This window comes from Canis aureus, chromosome 14 (assembly GCF_053574225.1).
Source record: "Canis aureus isolate CA01 chromosome 14, VMU_Caureus_v.1.0, whole genome shotgun sequence".
Classification (NCBI taxonomy): Eukaryota; Metazoa; Chordata; class Mammalia; order Carnivora; family Canidae; genus Canis; species Canis aureus.
This window is the reverse complement of record NC_135624.1, coordinates 4570266-4589787: the sequence shown is the minus strand read 5'-3', so window position 1 is coordinate 4589787 and position 19522 is coordinate 4570266. Positions and strand designations below refer to the sequence as shown.

The following is a 19522-nucleotide window of genomic DNA, read 5'->3' as shown; positions in this document are numbered from 1 at the left end:
TGAAAACCCATCTATAGAGTTATTCATTAATTTCTTTCCTCAATATTTCTATTTTTTTACCTATGTCAATTTTAGATTTATTGTATTATGTTTCTGTCATATCTCTTAGATTGAGATGTCCCATGTACATGGAATACATTTATTCTGATTGTAATGTGGCTCTTCTGTAATCCTAAACATCCTATATTTATGTCTACCATAGTATTTTACTCCCTGCACTCTAACAGGTAATTAACTATTAATTCTTTGACTGGACACTGAGCTCTGTAAGGGACAGGAGCATACCAGAAATCATTTCATTTTGTTTCTCCAGTGTAAAAGACATCCTATGGCATTTAATTGATGTTCAAAAGTCTTAACTTTATAAAGCATGCCAAGGCCATTCAACAGGGGAAGGAATGGTCTCCTCAACAAACAGTATTGGGACAATCGTATATCCACATGCAAAAAAAGGAAGTTAGACTTTTACCTCATACCATATATAAAAAGAAACAAACAAAAACTCCTCAAAAATGGAGCAACAATCTATTTATAAGAGCTTAATCCATAATACTCTTAGAATAAAACATAGACCTTAGTCATCAAAAAGAATAAAATACCTGGGAATATAAACCTAAACAATGAGGTAAAAGATCTGTACTCTGAAAACTATAAAATATTTATTAAAGAAACTGAAGCTACAAACAAATGAAAATATAGTCCAGGTTCACGGATTATAAGGATTAATACTGTTAAAATATCCATACCACCCAAACCAATCTATGGATTCAATGCAATCCCTATCAAAGTATCAACAGCATTTTTCACAGAACTATAACAAATAATAATAATAAAATTTGTATGGAACCACAAAAGACCTGCACCACTCAAAGTAATCTTGAGAAAAAAAGAACAGCTGGAGGGATCACAATTCCAGATTTCAAGATAGACCACAAAGCTGTAGTAATCAAAACAGTAGGTGCTAGCACAAAAACAGACAATAGATCAATGGAACAGAAAAGACAGCCCAGAAAATAGACCCATGCTTACATGTTCAATTAATCTATGACAAAGAAGACAAGAAAATGGGGTAAAGGCAGTCTTTTCAATAAATGGTGCAAGGAAAACCGAACAACAAAAGAATGACACTGGACTACCTTCTTATACCATACACAAAAATAAACTCAGAATGGATTAAGGACCTAAATAAGAGACCTAAAATCATAAAAAATCCTAGAAGAGAATACAAGCAATAATATATTCAATATTGACCACAGAAACATTTTTTAGATATGTCTCCTAAGGCATGGGAAACAAAAGCAAAATTAAACTACTGGGACAACAGTTAAGCGTCCAACTCTTGATTTTGGCTCAGGTCATGACCTCAGGGTTGTAAGATTAAGTCTTGCACTGGAGCATGGAGTCTGCTTGAGATTCTCTCTCTCCCTTTGCCCCTCCCCCCAACTTGTGCTTGAATGTGAGCTTTCTCTCTCTCAAATAATAAATAAAAAATTTAAAAACAACAAACTATTAGGACTACAAAAAAATAAAATGCTTTTACACAATGAAAGACACCATCGACAAAACAAAAAGGCAACCTATTGAATGGGAGAAGATATCTGCAAATAAAACACCTAATAAGGAGTAAATACCCAAAATATATAAAGAACGTATATAACTCACCACCAAAAAAACAAAAATCAAAAAACCCAAACCCAAACAATCTAATTAATAAACAGGCAGAGTACTTGAAGACACGTCTCCAAAGAAGACATACAGATGGCCAACAGAAACTTGAAAAATGCTCAAAATCAGGAAACGGAAATCAAAACTATGAAATACCACCTCACACTTGTCAGAATGGTTAAAATAAAAAAACACAAGGAATAACAAGTACTGACAAGCATGCAGAGAAAAAGGAACCCTTGTACACTGTTGGTGGGAATGTAAATTAGCACAGCCACTGTGGAAAATAGTGTGGAGGTTCCTCAAAAAATTAAAAATAGGAATGTCATATGATCCAATACTTCCACTACATTGAATTTGACAATTGAGTCTTAGATTAATTATAAACACTTGTGCAAAGATTATTTTCAAGAAATGAAAAGATCATTTATAAATTATATATCAGGTAAGGGTATAGCACTTAGAATAAAGAAAGAACAACAACTCATCATCAACAACAACAACAACAAAAAACAATTTAAAAATGGGGAAAAGGCTTGAGTAAAAATTTTTCCAAAGAAATAAGATATTTTTGGCCATATGGAAATACAAATTGAAACAACACCCAATAGGATGGTTAAAGTTAAAAAAAGAAAATGGAAAAGAAGTGTTGCTATGAATGTGGGGAGATTAGAACCCTTGAGCATTGCTGGTGGGAATGTCAAATGGTTCAGTCACTGTGGAAAATAGTTTGGCAGCTCCTCAAAGCTAAATACAGAATTACCATTTGACTGTGAAATCCTACTCTTAGACATTCATTCTTAATACCTGAAAACAAGTACTGAAACAGGTATCTGTACAAGTACAGGTACTTGTACACTTGTACAAATGTCCACAAGTAATATCCACAGCAATATTATTCATAATAGCTAAAAGGTAAAAATATCTCAAATGTCCATCAATAGATAAATGCATAAACAAACTAGTATTTATTTATATACAGTGGAATATTATCCAACAATAACTAAGAATGAAGTACTGACACATGCTATAATGTTGTAAAATCTCCAAAACATTGTGTTAAGTGAAGAATCCAGCCACAAAAGGTCACATATGGTATGATTCCTTTTATATGAAATGTCTAGAATAGCTAAATCAACAGAAACAAAGCAGATGGCATTTGCCAGGGGCTCTGAGGAGGGAGAAGGATGTAGAAAAAAGTGCTTAATGGGTAAGTGATTTTACTTTGGGGTGTAGAAAATGTTTTAAAATGAGACAGAGGTGATGGTTATAGATAGAAGTGGTGGTTATACAATATTGTGAATGTTCAAAATGCCAGTGAATTGTTCACCTTAAACGGTTAATTTTGTGTAATGTCAATTTCAACTCAGTTAGTAAAACACACACACACAGATAAACTGTTTATTTAAATGAATTAAAATATAAATAAGAGAGATCTAGTTAAGGCTAGATGATCATAAAATTTCCTAGGAAATAAGGCCCACTTTCTTTGTTGATAGAATTTGTGGTTCTTTTTTTTTTTTTAAGATCTATTTATTTATTCATGAGAGACATGGAGAGAGTGGCAGAGACACAGGCAGAGGGAGAAGCAGGCTCCCCGTGGGGAACCCGATGTGGGACTGGATCCCAGACCCTGGGATCACGCCATGAGCCTAAGGCAGACGTTTAACTGCTGAGCCACCCAGGCATCCCTGAATTTGTTGTTCTTAAGATGAACTATAGATTATGTAAGCTAGAACTTCCTGAACGTGAAAACTGAGCGTGGAGGAAAGACAGAAGTTGACCCTGACTCATATATCATGTGATGTTTACAGATCAGGACTGGTATAGTGCATGTAAGGTGTGTACCAGAGTTGTCTGCATCCCTCTCCTGAAATGTACCTGGCCAAAAGTGGGAAAATTTTCACCCAAATTTGCATTCCTACTCAGGGGGCACATTCAATCACTTATCAATGAAAGGCTGTAACAACACTTTTTTTTTTTTTTTTTTGAGAGAGAGAGAGGGAGAAGAGGATGGGTAGAGAAAGAAGGAGAGAGAGAACCTCTTAAAGACTCCTTGCTGATCCCAGAGCCTGAAAAAGGTATCAATTCCATGACTCGGAGATCAGGACTGGACCTGGGCTGAAACCAAGAGTCAGATGCTTTAACGAACTAGGTTACCCAGGTGCCCTGTAATAATACTTTTATACTATGAAAGTGCTTTGTGCCAGGGATAAATCAATGGACTGGATGAAGTTCTATCCTTGGGACCCAGACAAAGTACATAGATAATTAGAATTAAATATTCCAAGTGATATGTTAAGAGCACACAGAAGGGGAACTCAACTCCTCTCCGAAAGGCTCAGGGGAAGACTTCCTGAGGCTTGATGAATGGATGGGAGTTAGGCCAGTGAATAGGGTGGGTTAAGATAGTTCCAGGCAGAGATCACATATCAAGGCCTAGCAGTATGTGACACACCATATTTTCAGGAGGCTGAAAGAAGCTCATTATGAATAGTTACAAGGAAATTAGAAAAGAGTACAGGTATCTAAAGAAGCAGCTTATATAGAGTATAGACTACCATCTGGGACTTGGTTTTAGGCACATTATTTAACCTGGTTATGCCTCAGTTTCCTCATATAGAATTAGGGAAAATAGTTCTTACCTCATAGCATTACTACAATAATTAATTTAAGGAAGTTAGGTAAAGCGATGTCTTTTATAATCTCTTATTAAAGTTGTTGCTATTATTAATGTCAAGACATAAATACAGTTTTGGGGGGCAAAAGGGCAGAACTCCAAAACAATCAGCACTGTAAAAGTCAGACAATAAAGTCTACATACACACAATGTTTTAAAGAGATTCAGTCAAATAAACTGCTATGGTGTGTTATAAGCAACAGAAGTTAGTAAATCTTACAAGCAAAAAAAAAAAAAAAAAAAAAGAAGAGGGCAGCCCTGGTGGTGCAGCGGTTTAGTGCTGCCTGCAACCCAGGGCATGATCCTGGAGACCCTGGATCGAGTCCCACGTCAGGCTCTCTACATGGTGCTTGCTTCTCCCTCTGCCTGTGTTTCTCCCTCTCTCTCTCTCTCTGTGTCTCTATGAATAAATAAATAAAAAATCTTAAAAAAAGAAGAAGAAGAAGAAGAAGAAGAAAGAAAGAAAAATGAAAAAAGCACTTTTTTAAAACCATAACGACTTCCAGGTTAACAATATCAAAAGTATTTTTAATGCCTAGTGTCTTTGTTCTAGGAAACAATTCTACCTAACTGATGAGAAACCACAAGTAGACTGGGTGAAATGGCAACGGCTCTCTACAAATCTTATAGGCTCACATTCAGGGCTAATTCCTTCAAAAATGTTCTCTGTGAACATAGGTGGACTAAAAAATTAAAGCAACCTACAGCTTTTGTTACTTTTCTCCTTTTATCATCATCAATAGAAAGGAGAGACTTAAAAAAAAAAAATCTGACCTTTCTTGAATACAATGGATTGCAAGAGAAAATGTGAATGTATCCTTAGCCTGAAGTAGAACCTTTCATCAAATAGCAAGCTTTATCTTTATATTTTTATTTTTATTTTTTTTAAATAGCAAGCTTTAAAAAAAGTGCTGACAGGTGGTGTCTGGGTGACTCAATTCGTTAAGTATCTGCCTTCTGCTCATGTCCTGATCCCAGAGCCCTGGGATCAAGTCCTGGGATCGAGCCTCATATCTGGCTCCCTCCTCAGTGGGGATCTGCTTTTCCCTCTCCTTCGGCCCCTCCCCTCATTCATGCTTGCACATGTTCTCTCTTGCTCACTCCTTGTCAAATAAATAAATGAAATATTTTTTTTTAAATGCTGACACAATCTTAAACTTGTAATAATTACAGTTTAACAATGCTAGCAGATTTCCAAGCAAAATCATTAACTATACTTACCAAAATATATTTTACATCAGTCCTGAAATGCAAAAGTGGTACCCAAACACTTAGGTTGGGTATGCTGAAGATTGTATCACCAACTGTTCTTCTGGCAATGAAATATTAGAAAGTGCAGAACATTTCCCACTAATTTCCTACCTGCTGGCCATATTCCATTCAAGGGCTGGATTTTGAGAATTTCTTTCACTCTCTGTTAGCACTCCTCCTGTGCCACTTTCCTTCTCTGGTTTTAGTTGATCCCACTGTGCAGTACCTATATTGATGGAATGCAGGTCTATTTGGTATTGTCTATCTTCAATTTCTGATCCAGGGTCTCGAAGAATTCCCAAGTTCAAAGCTCTCCTATAAAGGCAATGAAAAAATGTAAATAAATAAAATAATCTATTTATTTTATTCACTAACAGCATCATTACCATTTTATCCCCCTTTGGATTCCTGATGGATTCACTGTGCTGATCAAATTTCTGACGCAGGTATTAGGAAGTAACCACATTGGATGACTTGAAAACGTACCCCAAACTTATCATGTACAGTAATCTACCCTACAATGATTTTTTATAGTTTCCAGCATTGTACAGTTTTCCTAAGTACTTTCATATACATGATTCCAGTCCTTGATATGCTGGGAAGGCTCTATTTTTATCTCCATTTTTACTAAAGAGAAAATAATTCAGAGAGATTGAAAGACTCAGACAAAGGTAGTAAGGTAGTTTGTGGCAAAACCACAACTTAAACCCAGGTTTTCTGACTCAATACCCAGTCTTCTTTCCAATGCTAATCACCTACCTTCCTTAGGCCTTTCAAGTCCTGAGAGGAAAGGGGATAGAGCTTTGTCAATCTCTTGTACTTCCCCACCCCTAGCCCTCCATTCTTTTAATAACTGAGGTGTCATATAGACTGCACTGTTTGCTGATGGTGACACACAGTAAGGATTACTTGCCCATACACAGTTGAAACTTTGATCTTACTGGACCGAATGCTAAGCAAATGACTAAAAATATCAGTAGCATATAGCTAAATTAGAAGAAGTGAATTGTTAAATTTTTTGTGAGGGTTTTAGAATGAGAATAGCAAGGCAATATGGTAGGAAGAAAAGAACTGGGTTCAGGGTTCAGAGACCAGATAAACCTAAGTGTGTGTAAATTTGGGAACTTTTTAGTTTTGTTGGGTCACAGATGCTTTAAAGTGAGTCATCAAAAGGAAAATAACACTAGGCCTTTATAAAAGTTTCAAGGAACACAAAAATTTAAATAATATAGAGACTAAAAGTGATTTTATTAGTACAAATATTAAAAAAATCTACAACTGCAGCTATTAGAAAAAATACAATTACATCAACCGAACATGAATGAAATGAATTAGGGGAGTAGGGGTGGAGTGGGGAGGTGGCAGGTGAGGAGAAGGAAGCATAGGTCCTGGTGTGAAAACTATAGAAAAGTGGGTATGAGTCTGATAAAGACTAAGCCATGGCAAATGAGCACTGTGGGTGAGACTATGCCCAGAGGTTGGTCAAATACCGACAGAAGGTGGGTAACTGCTGCAACTCAAAATGGCAGGTATCTGGGCCAGTTGTTCAGGAATGGAGACAGCATCTACTGGGCCAGGCAAGGTGAGGCTGAGACTAATGAATTCAAGTGAAGAGAGGAGCACAGGAAGAACTGGAATTGAATGAGCAGGCCGTTCAGGTAGACAGGTATCAGAGGGAGTTACAATAAGGAACAGGGAAACAAATAGATACTGGTCTAGAAACCACAGCAGGAGCCAGAGGAAGATGAATGAATTCTCATTCTTAAGGTAAAGTTCAACCTATTGTTGTTTCTCCTTCCCTACTCTTTTCTAACTCAGAAGAAATGCATTCTAGGAATGGGCAGGCAAAGAAAAATAGCCTAAAATTTTACTTGAATGAAATAATTATATTAGAAATAGAGCCTATAAAAGGGAACATGAGCCTTTTCAATTTGTCCTAATGAGAGCAAAAAAAAAAAAAAAAAAAAAAAGAATTCATGATGGTGGAGATGGGAGCAAGTAACACTTAGATTATCCCCATTTTGGTAGAATGCTCTCCTTTCATTTGAATATTGGTATAATTCTGCTTAAAGGTCCATCTCAGACTTTACATTCTATGAAGACTTTCGTGAACAACCTTTCTCCAAACTCATCTCTCCCAAATATATGCTATCAGTAAATACTGTTTTAATCACGGACTTGAACGGACGCAAATGTGGACAAATACAAAATGATTCTCCATAGCAGTAAGAGCACAGTTTTTAAATAGCAAACTTTTGATTTGGATGCACATAAGTTTAGACATACAGCAAATCTCTTGGGCAGCTAGTGGCCTAGCCTGTTTCTTAGATTATAAAAGTTACATTTCTTTATATTTTAAACTAGCCAATACTTTTTACATTTTAAATAAATTCCCTAAATATATTTTTAAGGTGAACTAAAGTACTTTAAGAATCCTTGAAGAAAAAGTATGTCAGGAAGTACAATCAGTGCTATGTTAAAAGACAAAGTAACTCAGCCCAGCATTAACATCAGTCTATTTTCCCTGGCACATGGACACTGTGTAATCACAAGATTGCAACCACTAAACACTGGATTTCATCACAGTTTTTCATATAGGCTTGAAATTCCCCATATTTTTTCTTGGTTTTAGATTGAGCTTTAGGTCTCCCATCTATCTGTGGAAAACATGACTTCTCACAGGTTCTTCTTCCCTATGCAAATGGTTTTTATAATGAGCGATAGCCAGATAGGTCTGAACATGCTAAACTTTAAAATTCTAAACTTGTTAAGAATCAGGGTTGGAGATTTTATATTCTCTCCTTTTGTTTGAAATTAAATAATCTGTCATTTTAACCTGATTTGAAAGTTCAGTGAAATGTGTAATATTTGGGTATATTAAGTCCAACTTAAAAGTTAATTGCAAAGCATTTAAATCTGAGTTATAGAAAATAGGTTAAGTGAAAGATTCACATGAGATTTATCCTTAGACTTTCCAATGATCATGAGCATAGAGCAATTACTTAACTTCTCTGTGCTTAGTTATTTCAATAACTAAATACAGAGATAAATAAAATATATGACGAAGTTAAACTATAAAGAGGCCCATTATAAATTTTATGACCATTTCTGAATAGAATCCTAAATGATTCTGAAAGAATAGCATATCTAATCATCAACTAATCATAAATGCATAGGCACCAAGAATAAAACAAAGTCTACTCTTCTAATTATGAAAAACCATAATCAAAACTATAAAGATAAATGATCTTTAGTATTTCCAGGGTCACCTGTTTCTAAAATATGGCGTTATTAGAGACCCTGAATGAACCTTCAGACTCAAACAACTAGTATGCTTGAAAAAAATTTAAAGTATCTTTTTAAACACATCTCAGAGCTGGCACCAGCAAACAAAACCTTAAAGTCCCCCTTCCACTCCCCAACACCCACCACTCCCAACAAAACCAGGAAAACTAATAAATAAGCACCTGCCAAAGCCAGCTTTTGCTCTTAAGGTTTCTGCTGAATCCTGAAAACACTGATTTTCTGCTCTGCTAACTTCACAGGACATAAGCTCAAGGCCCACCAAAGATGATAAATCAACTTAATTACAAATCCTACATATAAAGCTGGGGTCACAAAGGGTTACATAAGCAGTGAAAGTGTGAATTAAAAATAGCCCTTCTAGGGAGCCTCTTGGTGAAAGAACAGTTTTGTATCTTGATTGCATTGGTGGTTACAAGAATCTACATGTGTAATAAAATTGCACAGAACTATGCATATATAAACGCAAAGGAGTACACCTAGAACTGCAGAATCTGAATACAGCTGTGGATTACAATGGTGTCAATTTCCTGGTTTTGAATTGAACTATAGTTATGCAGGAGTTATGAAGACTTGAAAACTACAAAACCCCTAGAAGAAAACAGAGGAGGTAAGCTCCTTGGCATCTGTCTTGGAAATGATTTCTTTGGTTTGACTCCAAAAGCAAAAGGCAACAAATGCAAAAATAAATAAGTGGGAGTACACCAAACTAAAAAGCTTCTGCTCAGCAAAGAAAAATATCAACAAAATGAAAAGACAACCACTGAAATAGGAGAAAATTTTGCAAATCATGTATCTGGCAAGGAGTTTTGTCAGTTTTGTCATGCATGGTACTCAAACAACTAAATAGCAAAAATAAAATAACCAATATAAAAATGGGCAAAGATCTGAAATAAACATTTTTCCTAAGACATATAAATGGCCAATAGGTAGATGAAAAGGTACTCAGTTTGGGGCAGTGAAAATACTCTGTATGATACTGTGATTGTGGATAACGTGTCTTGTATTATTCATCTGTCCAAAACTATAGAATGTATAACACCAAGAGTGAATCCTAAACATAAACCATGGACTTTGGGTGATTATGATGTGTCAGTGTAAGTTCATCAATTTTAACTATGTACAACTCTGGTGGGTGGGGGATGTTGGTAAGGCTCAAAATTAATGAGCTAAACTTAAAAAGACAGAATAAACTAAAAAAAAATAGAGGAAAGGAAATAAGAACAGAAATTAATGAAATAAAAAAGAGAAGGTTCAACAATGCCTAAAATATATAAAGCTCTAGAATTCAAGGAAAAAAGAAAGAGCTAAAGATAGAAAGCCTAATAAGTTTATATTTGTAATAAAAAAAAACTATGATGCTATAGAGATTAAAAAGATAAGGGGATATTAGAAAGGTTTCTAGGAACAAAGATTTTACAACTGATTATGGAAAAAAAATCTCTCCTCTAACTTATTGCTGTCCCTGAAGATATAAAGCTTGTGCCCTCTCATTCCTTCCACCAAACATAATGCTACTTCTCCTTTTGCAAGCTCTTTTTCTATGTAAAAATGACTACTTTAAAACTATATCTTGACAGTTAAAATTGCTGCTAATGTCGTAACTAGTGAAAAGCAACCAAGTTCTTCCTTATTCTGTGCCTTACTCAAGACTGTCAAAACTCTATCTTCCCGTCTAAATGACCAATAAGCAAACTTGCATTCATTCATTCAAAGAATATTTATTTAGTGAGCTGCATGCTAGTTTCCATGACAGGCCACAGAGAAACTGGCTTCCTCTGTGGACCCTGCCCTAATACAGCTTATAGTCTAGTTGGGAATCCACAGGCTATTGCAAAGACTTTAATGCTAGAAAAGGTGAGGTATAGAATGCAAATGGGACCCCTGACCCAAAACTAGGGGGCTCAGAAAAGAAGCAGCATTGTTTAAAGGAGTTCAGAAAAGCCCAATATTATTTCATATAATGAAAAAAGTTAAAAATTATTGCAGGCAGAGGAAACACAACAGGTTCAAAGGCTCACAGATATGAGAGAGCAGCAAATGCAGAAAACCTGAAGATGTTCTGAATGGTTGGAGAGAAGTATGGAAGGAAGGGAAGCCATAGGCTAGTGAGTCATAGACAGGCCCTTCCATCACAAAGTGTCTGAGAACTGCAGGAGGCCCAGCCTTTGTGGGTGATGGGGTGCAGTGCACAGGTCAGGATTGCCTAGCAAATTAGTATTTTCTCCTCCACCAAAAAGGTTACAGAAACTTTGTAGTAGCACAGTAGTCAAGAGTAGAGAAAGAGAGGCGCCTGGGTGGCTCAGTTGGTTAAGCATCTGCCTTTGGCCCAGGTCATGATCCCAGGGTCCTGGAATCGAACGCCATGCCCATGCCGGGCTCCTCACTCAGCGGGGAGCCTGCTTCTCTCTCTCCTTCTGCTTGTTCTCTGCTAAATAAATAAATAAAATCTTAAAAAAAAAGAGTAGAGAAAGATCTGAATTTGTCTTATAAAATTATAAGAATTAAGTGAGATAAGAAGCCTAGCACAGAACTTGCCACAACATAAAATCCTCAGTAACTGTTAGGAAAAAAAAAAAAACATTCTACTTTGATTCTAAGATTCTGTAGAAAATATTAAATAATAGTGAAATGATTAGAAAGTGAGAAGAAAAAGATTTACCTGGATAAAGCATACATTCAGATTATGAAAAAAACAAAAGCCCAAGCAAACAGCACCACTGACCTTCCATTTAATTAGTCAAACTGAGTGAATTCTACCCAAATTTTCTAATTTGATCGGTTTCATTAATCTAAAAACATTTTAGTAGCATGCCAGGTTAGTTTTAATAAACCCCCTACTTTCTAAGACAAGAAACAGTTTGTTGTAAGAGAATTTAGGCCAATTAAAAATACAGTTGCATCTTTGAGAAACACATTTTCTTCAATTTTTTAGCCTCTTGAGATAACAGATCCAGGAAACAACATATTCCTGTGTGTTTTCCCAAGTATATTTAAATTACTCTTAACAAAAACTATAGGTAGGCTATTTGGCTCATTAGGTTAATAGGTCAAATATACTTTAAAGAATTAGTTCATATTCACAAACTTTACAAGTTTGGTTTGGTTTTCCTCTGACAAAAATGAATACCAGGTAAGTTTTTTTTAGACTTAGATAATAAAATCTATTTTTTCTTTCAAATTACCTGATCCCTATGACTTATTTTCAATTCTTTAAAGTCCGAAAACATACAGTGGCACATTGATTTACTTCATTTTCTACAAAATACTTGATTTTATTTCTCAACTTGAAATATTCACTAATCTTTATTTTTTAAAGTATAAGATACCCATTTGTTTCATGGATACTTAAAGCCTATTCCAGTCATTATAGAACACTGAAAGTGCTTTATTTTTCAATATTAAATTTAAAAAAACAAAAAAATAAAAAATTAAAAAAATAAAAAAACATTCAAAATATTTTTTCTGTAATACCACATATTACCTCGTATTAGCACTGCGAGCAAGATGTCTTACAAAAGATGTATTTAACTAGGTCTTTTTTAAAGGTATAAATACATACAGCCAATTTGATAATTTATTTTCATTTTTTCAAATGCTGGAAGTAATTTTACAACTTTTAAAATGTGATTTTCCCTAAGTAAATGACTTTATAACTTAATAGCCTGTTAGAAGTAAAAAATAATTTGATTTCAAACCAAAAGTAAAAAATACATTTTAATTAAGAAAGCTTTGATTGAGCGCACTATATTTTCACAGCATAACAACTGCAAAATCTTTAGAGCAAAGAATTCTACTAAAATGATACTTTGCTACATAACTCATCATAGGAAAAGAACTTTGTGGCTTTAGTGAGGACCAGGATGCCTAATATTAATAATGTCTACCTTACAAAATATAATGAACAACCTAAGTAATCAATGGATGAATGGAAAAAGACGTGATATACATATACAAGCGGTGGAACACATTATTCAATCATAAACATACATACACATACACACACATACACACACAAAGAAATCATTTGTGACAACATGGATTGACCTTGAAGGCATTATGCTAAGTAAAATAAGTCAGAAAAATAAATATTGTCTGATTTCATTTATATGTACAATCAAAAATAACAAAGATGGAGAAAGAAATCACACTTAGTTATCAGGGGAAAGGCGCAGGGAAAAGTGGGAATTGGAGAAACATGGTTAAAGGGAACAAACTTCCAGGTCTAGCACATAACAGTGCTAGAGGATGTAATTAATGTATATGATGACTACAGTTAACATTGCTGTATGATCTATAGGAAAGTTGTAAGAGAATAAATCCTAAGAGTTCTCATCTCATTCCCCCTTTATTCTTTAGCTTTTTTCTTTTCTTTTTATTGCATCTATATGAAAAGATGGATATTAGCTGAACCTATTGTCTTACTCATTTCACACTATATGTAAAATCAAACCATCATACTGTACATCTTACTGGTATTTCTCAATAAAACTGGGAAAACCAAATACATACAAACTTATAGTTATAAGTAGTTTTGGGGATCTAGTATACAGCATAGTGATGATAGTTAACAGTATACAGATCTTAAGAATTCTCATAAAAAAGATAACTATAAAATGATGGATGTGTTAATTAGCTTGACTGTGGTAATAGTTTCAAAATATACACCTACATTAAATTATTACTTTGTAGACCTTAAACATATACAATTTTTATTTCTCAATTTATCTTAATAAAGCTGGGAGAAAATACATGAAAATATCTTAATAAGAAAAGCTTAAATTGTTTCACTTCCTAATTTTTTCCTAGAAATGTTTGATATCATAAATAGAATCAAATTTTCTTGTCTCAAACTCACATACCTCTAAAAGCTCTATGAACTTTACTCTTTCTCCTTATTACAGTCTTTAAGACCTTTTAGCAATTCAAATCAGGAAGGGTGTGGGTCAAGATGCCCATAACTTCCTTGCCTTTAACACAAAAAGCTGCTTTATTGGCTAAAATGTAGGAGTTATAATTGTAATTGCTTTGCCCTTCCGAAACTCATCTCCCATACCATTTGAACCATTCAGCAGGTGGTGTAGGAGGCTAAACTAAAGTCTGCAATAGTCAATAATATAATCATAAGGAACCAAAGAAGACTTTAAGTATATAACAGGAAACATAGCTTTAATGTTTTCCTTTTTAAATTGATTTAGTCTGGGTCAGGCCTTTTGTATGTTTACATAAGGAACAGCTCATGTTGAACCATTTAGACTGCTCACTGCTGAACAGGCATATCTTGGGAGTTCACTGTAAAGAAATAAAATTCATTACTTACAGCTCAGTTGAGATCTACAAAACATTAAACAAGCCAGAAAATAGGAATGTAAAAAGAAGTAAAATTTATATACGTTGATCAAATGTCTCCATTTTTATCACCAAGTATCTATAATGACAGTAATTTTGACAGTATACTGGGCAGGGGATGTAAAAGTTGACCATCAGGTCTGAGGACTACTGCTGATTTCCATGACCAATGACTTAGGGCCAGGGTTCTCATCCTTAGAGCGCAGAAGAATCACCTGGGAGCTTGTTAAAAATGTTCTCACCTACAGAAAATTCTGATTCAGCAGGTCTGGACTGAGGCTGAGGAATATGCCTTCTCCCTTGTTTGTTTGTTTTAATGTAAACTAGCATTTTTATTGATTTTAATACCAAATTCTAATACTGGGAGTCACTTCTTTGACCTGGAACATCATGTCTCTGGTATCTGAAGTGAAAGGAGCAAGAACCAGTAAATCCAAGGCTATTTTATAAAACAAAGAAATGAACACTTGTACTGCTTCTGTCACAGAATTGTATAGAGGAAGCACCTCTTCTCTTCAAGGCCAAGATCTTTGTTAATTTACTCCACCCTTGAAAGCTGGGTCAGTGTCTATTTTCTCACTTCCATGTATGTAGCCATAGGCCTTTACACATAGTAGACTTCTAATATATGAAGTTGAATATAAAAAATACTCTTCTTTGTTCCTTTCATTTCCCTCAGGGACTGTAAAGCAATCATTCTTTTTCTTTTTCTTCCCTGTATATTTTTCTTCTCTTCAGACAAAACTATGTTGAGTTAGTCTCCTTATGAGAGAGAGAGGCTCTCCCTAAGACCCTGCATCCTCTCTAGGTATCCCCTCTTTTCTCTCACATTCCCTTTTAGCCAGAAACTTATTTTTCTCTCAGTATTTCAATTTCCTCACAATTTATTTTCTCTTAACCATAAACAATCAAGTGTCACCACTCCTTCTCTAAAATTTTCCTGGAAAAGATGCCCAACTGATTTTCTAATTATCAGATTGAGTGGACGACTTTTAGCCATTAACTCACCTAACCTTTCTCGGTATTTGACAATTCAAAGTGGCAGTCTAGCATCCACAGACTTAGCCTGCCTGGATAGATAATTCTAGCTCTGCCACCTACCATTGGGTGTCTCTCAGCAAATTAAAGTGTCTGTGCTTCATTTTATTCAATTTTATTCATCTGAAAAGTGAATTCACTGAAGGAAGTCAAATGAATTACTCCATGCAAAGTAATACCTGACACAGAGTAAATGATTTATATTGGAAGCTCTTATTATAACAATTTTTCCTCATCATTAAAATGTTCTTCCATGACATGGTGTACTTCCACATTCCCTCAAATATTCTTCTTTAATCTCCTTTATTGGATTCTCTTCTATTTGCCCTTCCAATATTAGTGACTAAGGCTTCATCTTCAGATTTTATGTTTTATATACATTCAGTAGCAGGATTGATTCACATATGCCAGTATATGTACTTCTCTATTAAATCTCCAGTGAAAGAGATAGGTTTCCCAGGATCCTCTTACATTTTCTGGCCCAGCCCACTCTATGATGAATGGCATATGTTTAAAAGACAGTTGGCTACCATTATAGTTCTATGGTCAAAGAAAGTACAGTATAATTAAACTATATTAACATAAATTTTATTAAGATTTTATTTTTAAATAATCTCTACACCCATTGTAGGCTTCAAACTTACAACCCCCAAGAATCAAGAGTCACATGTTCTACTGATTAATATCAGCCAGGCACCACAAGAGCATGAATTTTAATGTCACAATTATATTCAAATTCTGGTTCTACCGTACAAGATAGATTTCCTTGGAGAAGTCAGCTAGCTTAGTCAATATCAGTTTCCTCTTTAAGGGGATAATGGTACCAGTTACATAAGATTACTTTAGTTGATTAAATCGGTAATTTTAATTAACATGTTTACTAACTATACATGACACTTGGTTATTGTTATTACTATAATGGATATGAAATAAGCTATTGGTCTGCTTTCAAACTGAATCCACTGCTCTCACTTACTCTGTATTATAAAATCCATAAGTACACTGAGGATACAGAGACTTCAGTTTGAACAAATATACCCTACAATAATTCCTTGAGTATAAACAGAACATTATGTAAGAAAATGATTCCTCTAGATTTCTAGTCCAAGTGATAAAATGCACACTAAAATATGAATCATGAATTTCACATTCTCAAAAGAAAGAGAGGTTTATGAAGATAAAGGAGCAAGAATAGATTTATCCAATAAATAAATTATTTTCTAAGAATTTCAGATCTTTCGGAAACTAAAATTCATTTTCAATTAGTACAAACCTTAATAAATAAGAAATTTTACATTAACAAGTGGTTTTATGATGGGGCAGTAACAAAACTCACCTTATTTCAGTTATACAAATATTAAATGATCATGTGCACAAATGCACAAAATAGGAGTATAATGTAATAATATGAAAGTAGTATTTACCAATTCTTTTTTTTTCCATGGCTAAATTATAGAGAATTTCATTGGTATATAGAATATTTCTTTCTGTTTAAAATTTCTCAGAGTATTCTCACTGGTTAAGACAGTAAGAGGCTAGATTTTTACATTCTATCTTAAGGAAAATGTGAACTTTGAAGTTTTTTTGTTTTTTTCTCCAGGAAACGGTCAGATTTGAGGTGGTAAGTCCTCTTTGGCTCACAAATGCTATACATGGGATATACGTTAGCAAAATGATTTAAGAAGATATAGGTATACGATGTATAGTCAATGTGAAAAGTATAACAAACTATCCCAAACAACTCTCATCACATTAGAAATACATTCTAAAGAAATGAATTAACTGAATATGCACTGCATTGAAAAATTTGTTGGAGGGATCCCTGGGTGGTGCAGCGGTTTGGTGCCTGCCTTTGGCCCAGGGCGCGATCCTGGAGACCCGGAATCGAATCCCACGTCGGGCTCCCGGTGCATGGAGCCTGCTTCTCCCTCTGCCTATGTCTCTGCCTCTCTCTCTCTCTCTCTCTGTGACTATCATAAATAAATAAAAATTAAAAAAAAAAAGGAAAAATTTGTTGGTGATCAAAGAATCCATATATGATCTCAGAGAAATTACTGAGAGACATACTAGAATATAGAGAAATATGAATGCTACTTCAATTTTGTAAACAAATTATGTTACTGATCTGTTTTTAAAGTTTTATTTGTTTTAGAGAAAGAGAGCAAGTGAGTACAGGGGGAAGAGCAGAGAGAGAAGGAGACAAACTGAAGCCGACTTCCCACTGAGCATGGAACCCAACACGGGGCTCAATTTCATGATTCTGAGATTATGACCTTAGCTGAAATCAAGAGTTGGATGCTTAACTGACTGAGCCACCCAGGCACCCCTATGTCACTGATCTTTAACAACACTGATTGTTCATTCGTCAGGTTTTTGAGCACTTAAGAATAGAAAGTGATACATATTAAGAGTCGTATGAATTAACTATTAAATCAAGCCAAACTGACTCCTTTTTTTGGTTATATTGTCATGATAACACTGAGAAAGCAACATCACTATTATAAAGCATAATGTTATAAAGCTGTGCAAATGACTAGGTTTAATACTTTTTAAGATACATTGGAGAAATGCAGAAATACAGACTTGACAAAAACATAGTAAAAATGGATTTAGAACTGGCTTAATACCAAATCCAAATAATAACTATTTGGAGTCAAGTTCCTAATAATATGACAGAGGATTTGGCTCAATTCAATAGTTGTTATCATTAATTTTAATGAATTCATATAAATCAGTCTTATCAAATTTTCAAGTGACAAAGTTATATATATGACATATATAATATCTCAAAATATTGGAATAGAGTCAAAACTAAGAAGATGAAATTTAAGAACAAATACAAAATTCCATACAGAGGTTCAAATAGCCAACTCTACAAGTACTGGATGTGAAAAAGATTGCTTGACAACACTTCATAAGAAAAAGACCAACAACAAAAGAAAGCCTAGAAAAGTTGGGCTGTCTTATGAGAAAGAAAAAAAATATCAAAACCATTGCCAAATGTCATTGTAGCCTTTTAATTTTTAAATAGCATACCACACACCACACACATACTGCAAAGTGTCACAGGATTAGTCAAGCTCTTCTATTACACTAGTAAAGTAGTGCAATTCTTAAATATTATTCTTTCGTTAACTTTTAAACATTTAATTTTAGAATGAATTTTATTTGCATAGTTTCAATTCAAATAATAATATGCCATAATTCCTTGACAACATGAGATCAAAGAGAATTTTTTTAGAATGTTATGATATTATATTATAGGTATGTTTACATAAAATCCGCACAGATTTCCAAAACATGCAAGTACCTGGTATAAAAGTTAACTTCATTTATATATTAGAATCCAGAATGGTCTTACTTAGCAGTATATTTTGCTATAATTCCCACATACATGACTTAGAAAAACAAATTGTAAATTTAGTAAAATCCTGCATTCTTTAGGTTTATTTAAATTTTGTTTCTCTATGCTTCTAAAGATGGTAATATAGATGAAATTTGTATCATGTCCTTGTTAAAGAGACAGACCTCCTACTTGCTTCTAATGTTTCTACAACATATCTCTGCAACATTTCTGATTTATGATTCTTCTATAAAATCTACCATGGCTTAAAAAAATAAAAATCTACCATGGCTGAAAATCAACTCCTATTACATAAATCATGAACCATCCAGACTTCAGTTCCAACTGTGTTAACATCCTTCTTTATTCAGATATTCTTCAAATCTTTATTTATTTATTTTTCATTCTGTTTACTCAAAAATAATTGGTCTTAGTAGTTAATGGGCTGGCTATTTTCAAATCCAATTTGAGTATTCTATTTGAAACTTTCTATAAAATTCGCCTACCATTTTAACATTGTCTTTTAAAAAAAATTCCATCATTATCCATTATCTCTTAAAATTATGTTTATAAAAAAACAATCATAATTCCTTCCTTTCAAAAATCACCATTCAAATCAGGATTCAGAATTGGCTCCCCTTTATTCAATATCTCCACTAAAGACTTTCAGCAATAACAACACTATTTGTTATTATTTATACCGGTAAATAATTAAAACTGAAGTTTGAAAAGACTGTTCCATGACACAGAGAAATAATCATAGTGCACTATTAAATAGGAAAGGCAAGTTCTTACTACCTTTATAAATATCCTCTATAATAAGAAAAAAATTTTTAGCCTTGTAAAAATATTTATAAAAAAAGCAAACTATAGCTGAATTAGTTGGACCACAT

The 19522-nt window shown here is 34.2% G+C and overlaps 1 protein-coding gene across 11 annotated transcripts in view; it reads right to left on the bottom strand.

The window, feature by feature from the left end:
* VPS13B (vacuolar protein sorting 13 homolog B) overlaps positions 1 to 19522 on the bottom strand; it is a 718401-nt gene that overhangs the window by 265626 nt on the left and 433253 nt on the right. For all 11 annotated transcript variants that reach the window (XM_077846720.1, XM_077846711.1, XM_077846713.1 and 8 more), the window contains one exon: positions 5708 to 5911. In XM_077846720.1, the coding sequence (XP_077702846.1) occupies positions 5708 to 5911 (204 nt within the window). The remainder of the gene's footprint in view (positions 1 to 5707; positions 5912 to 19522) is intronic.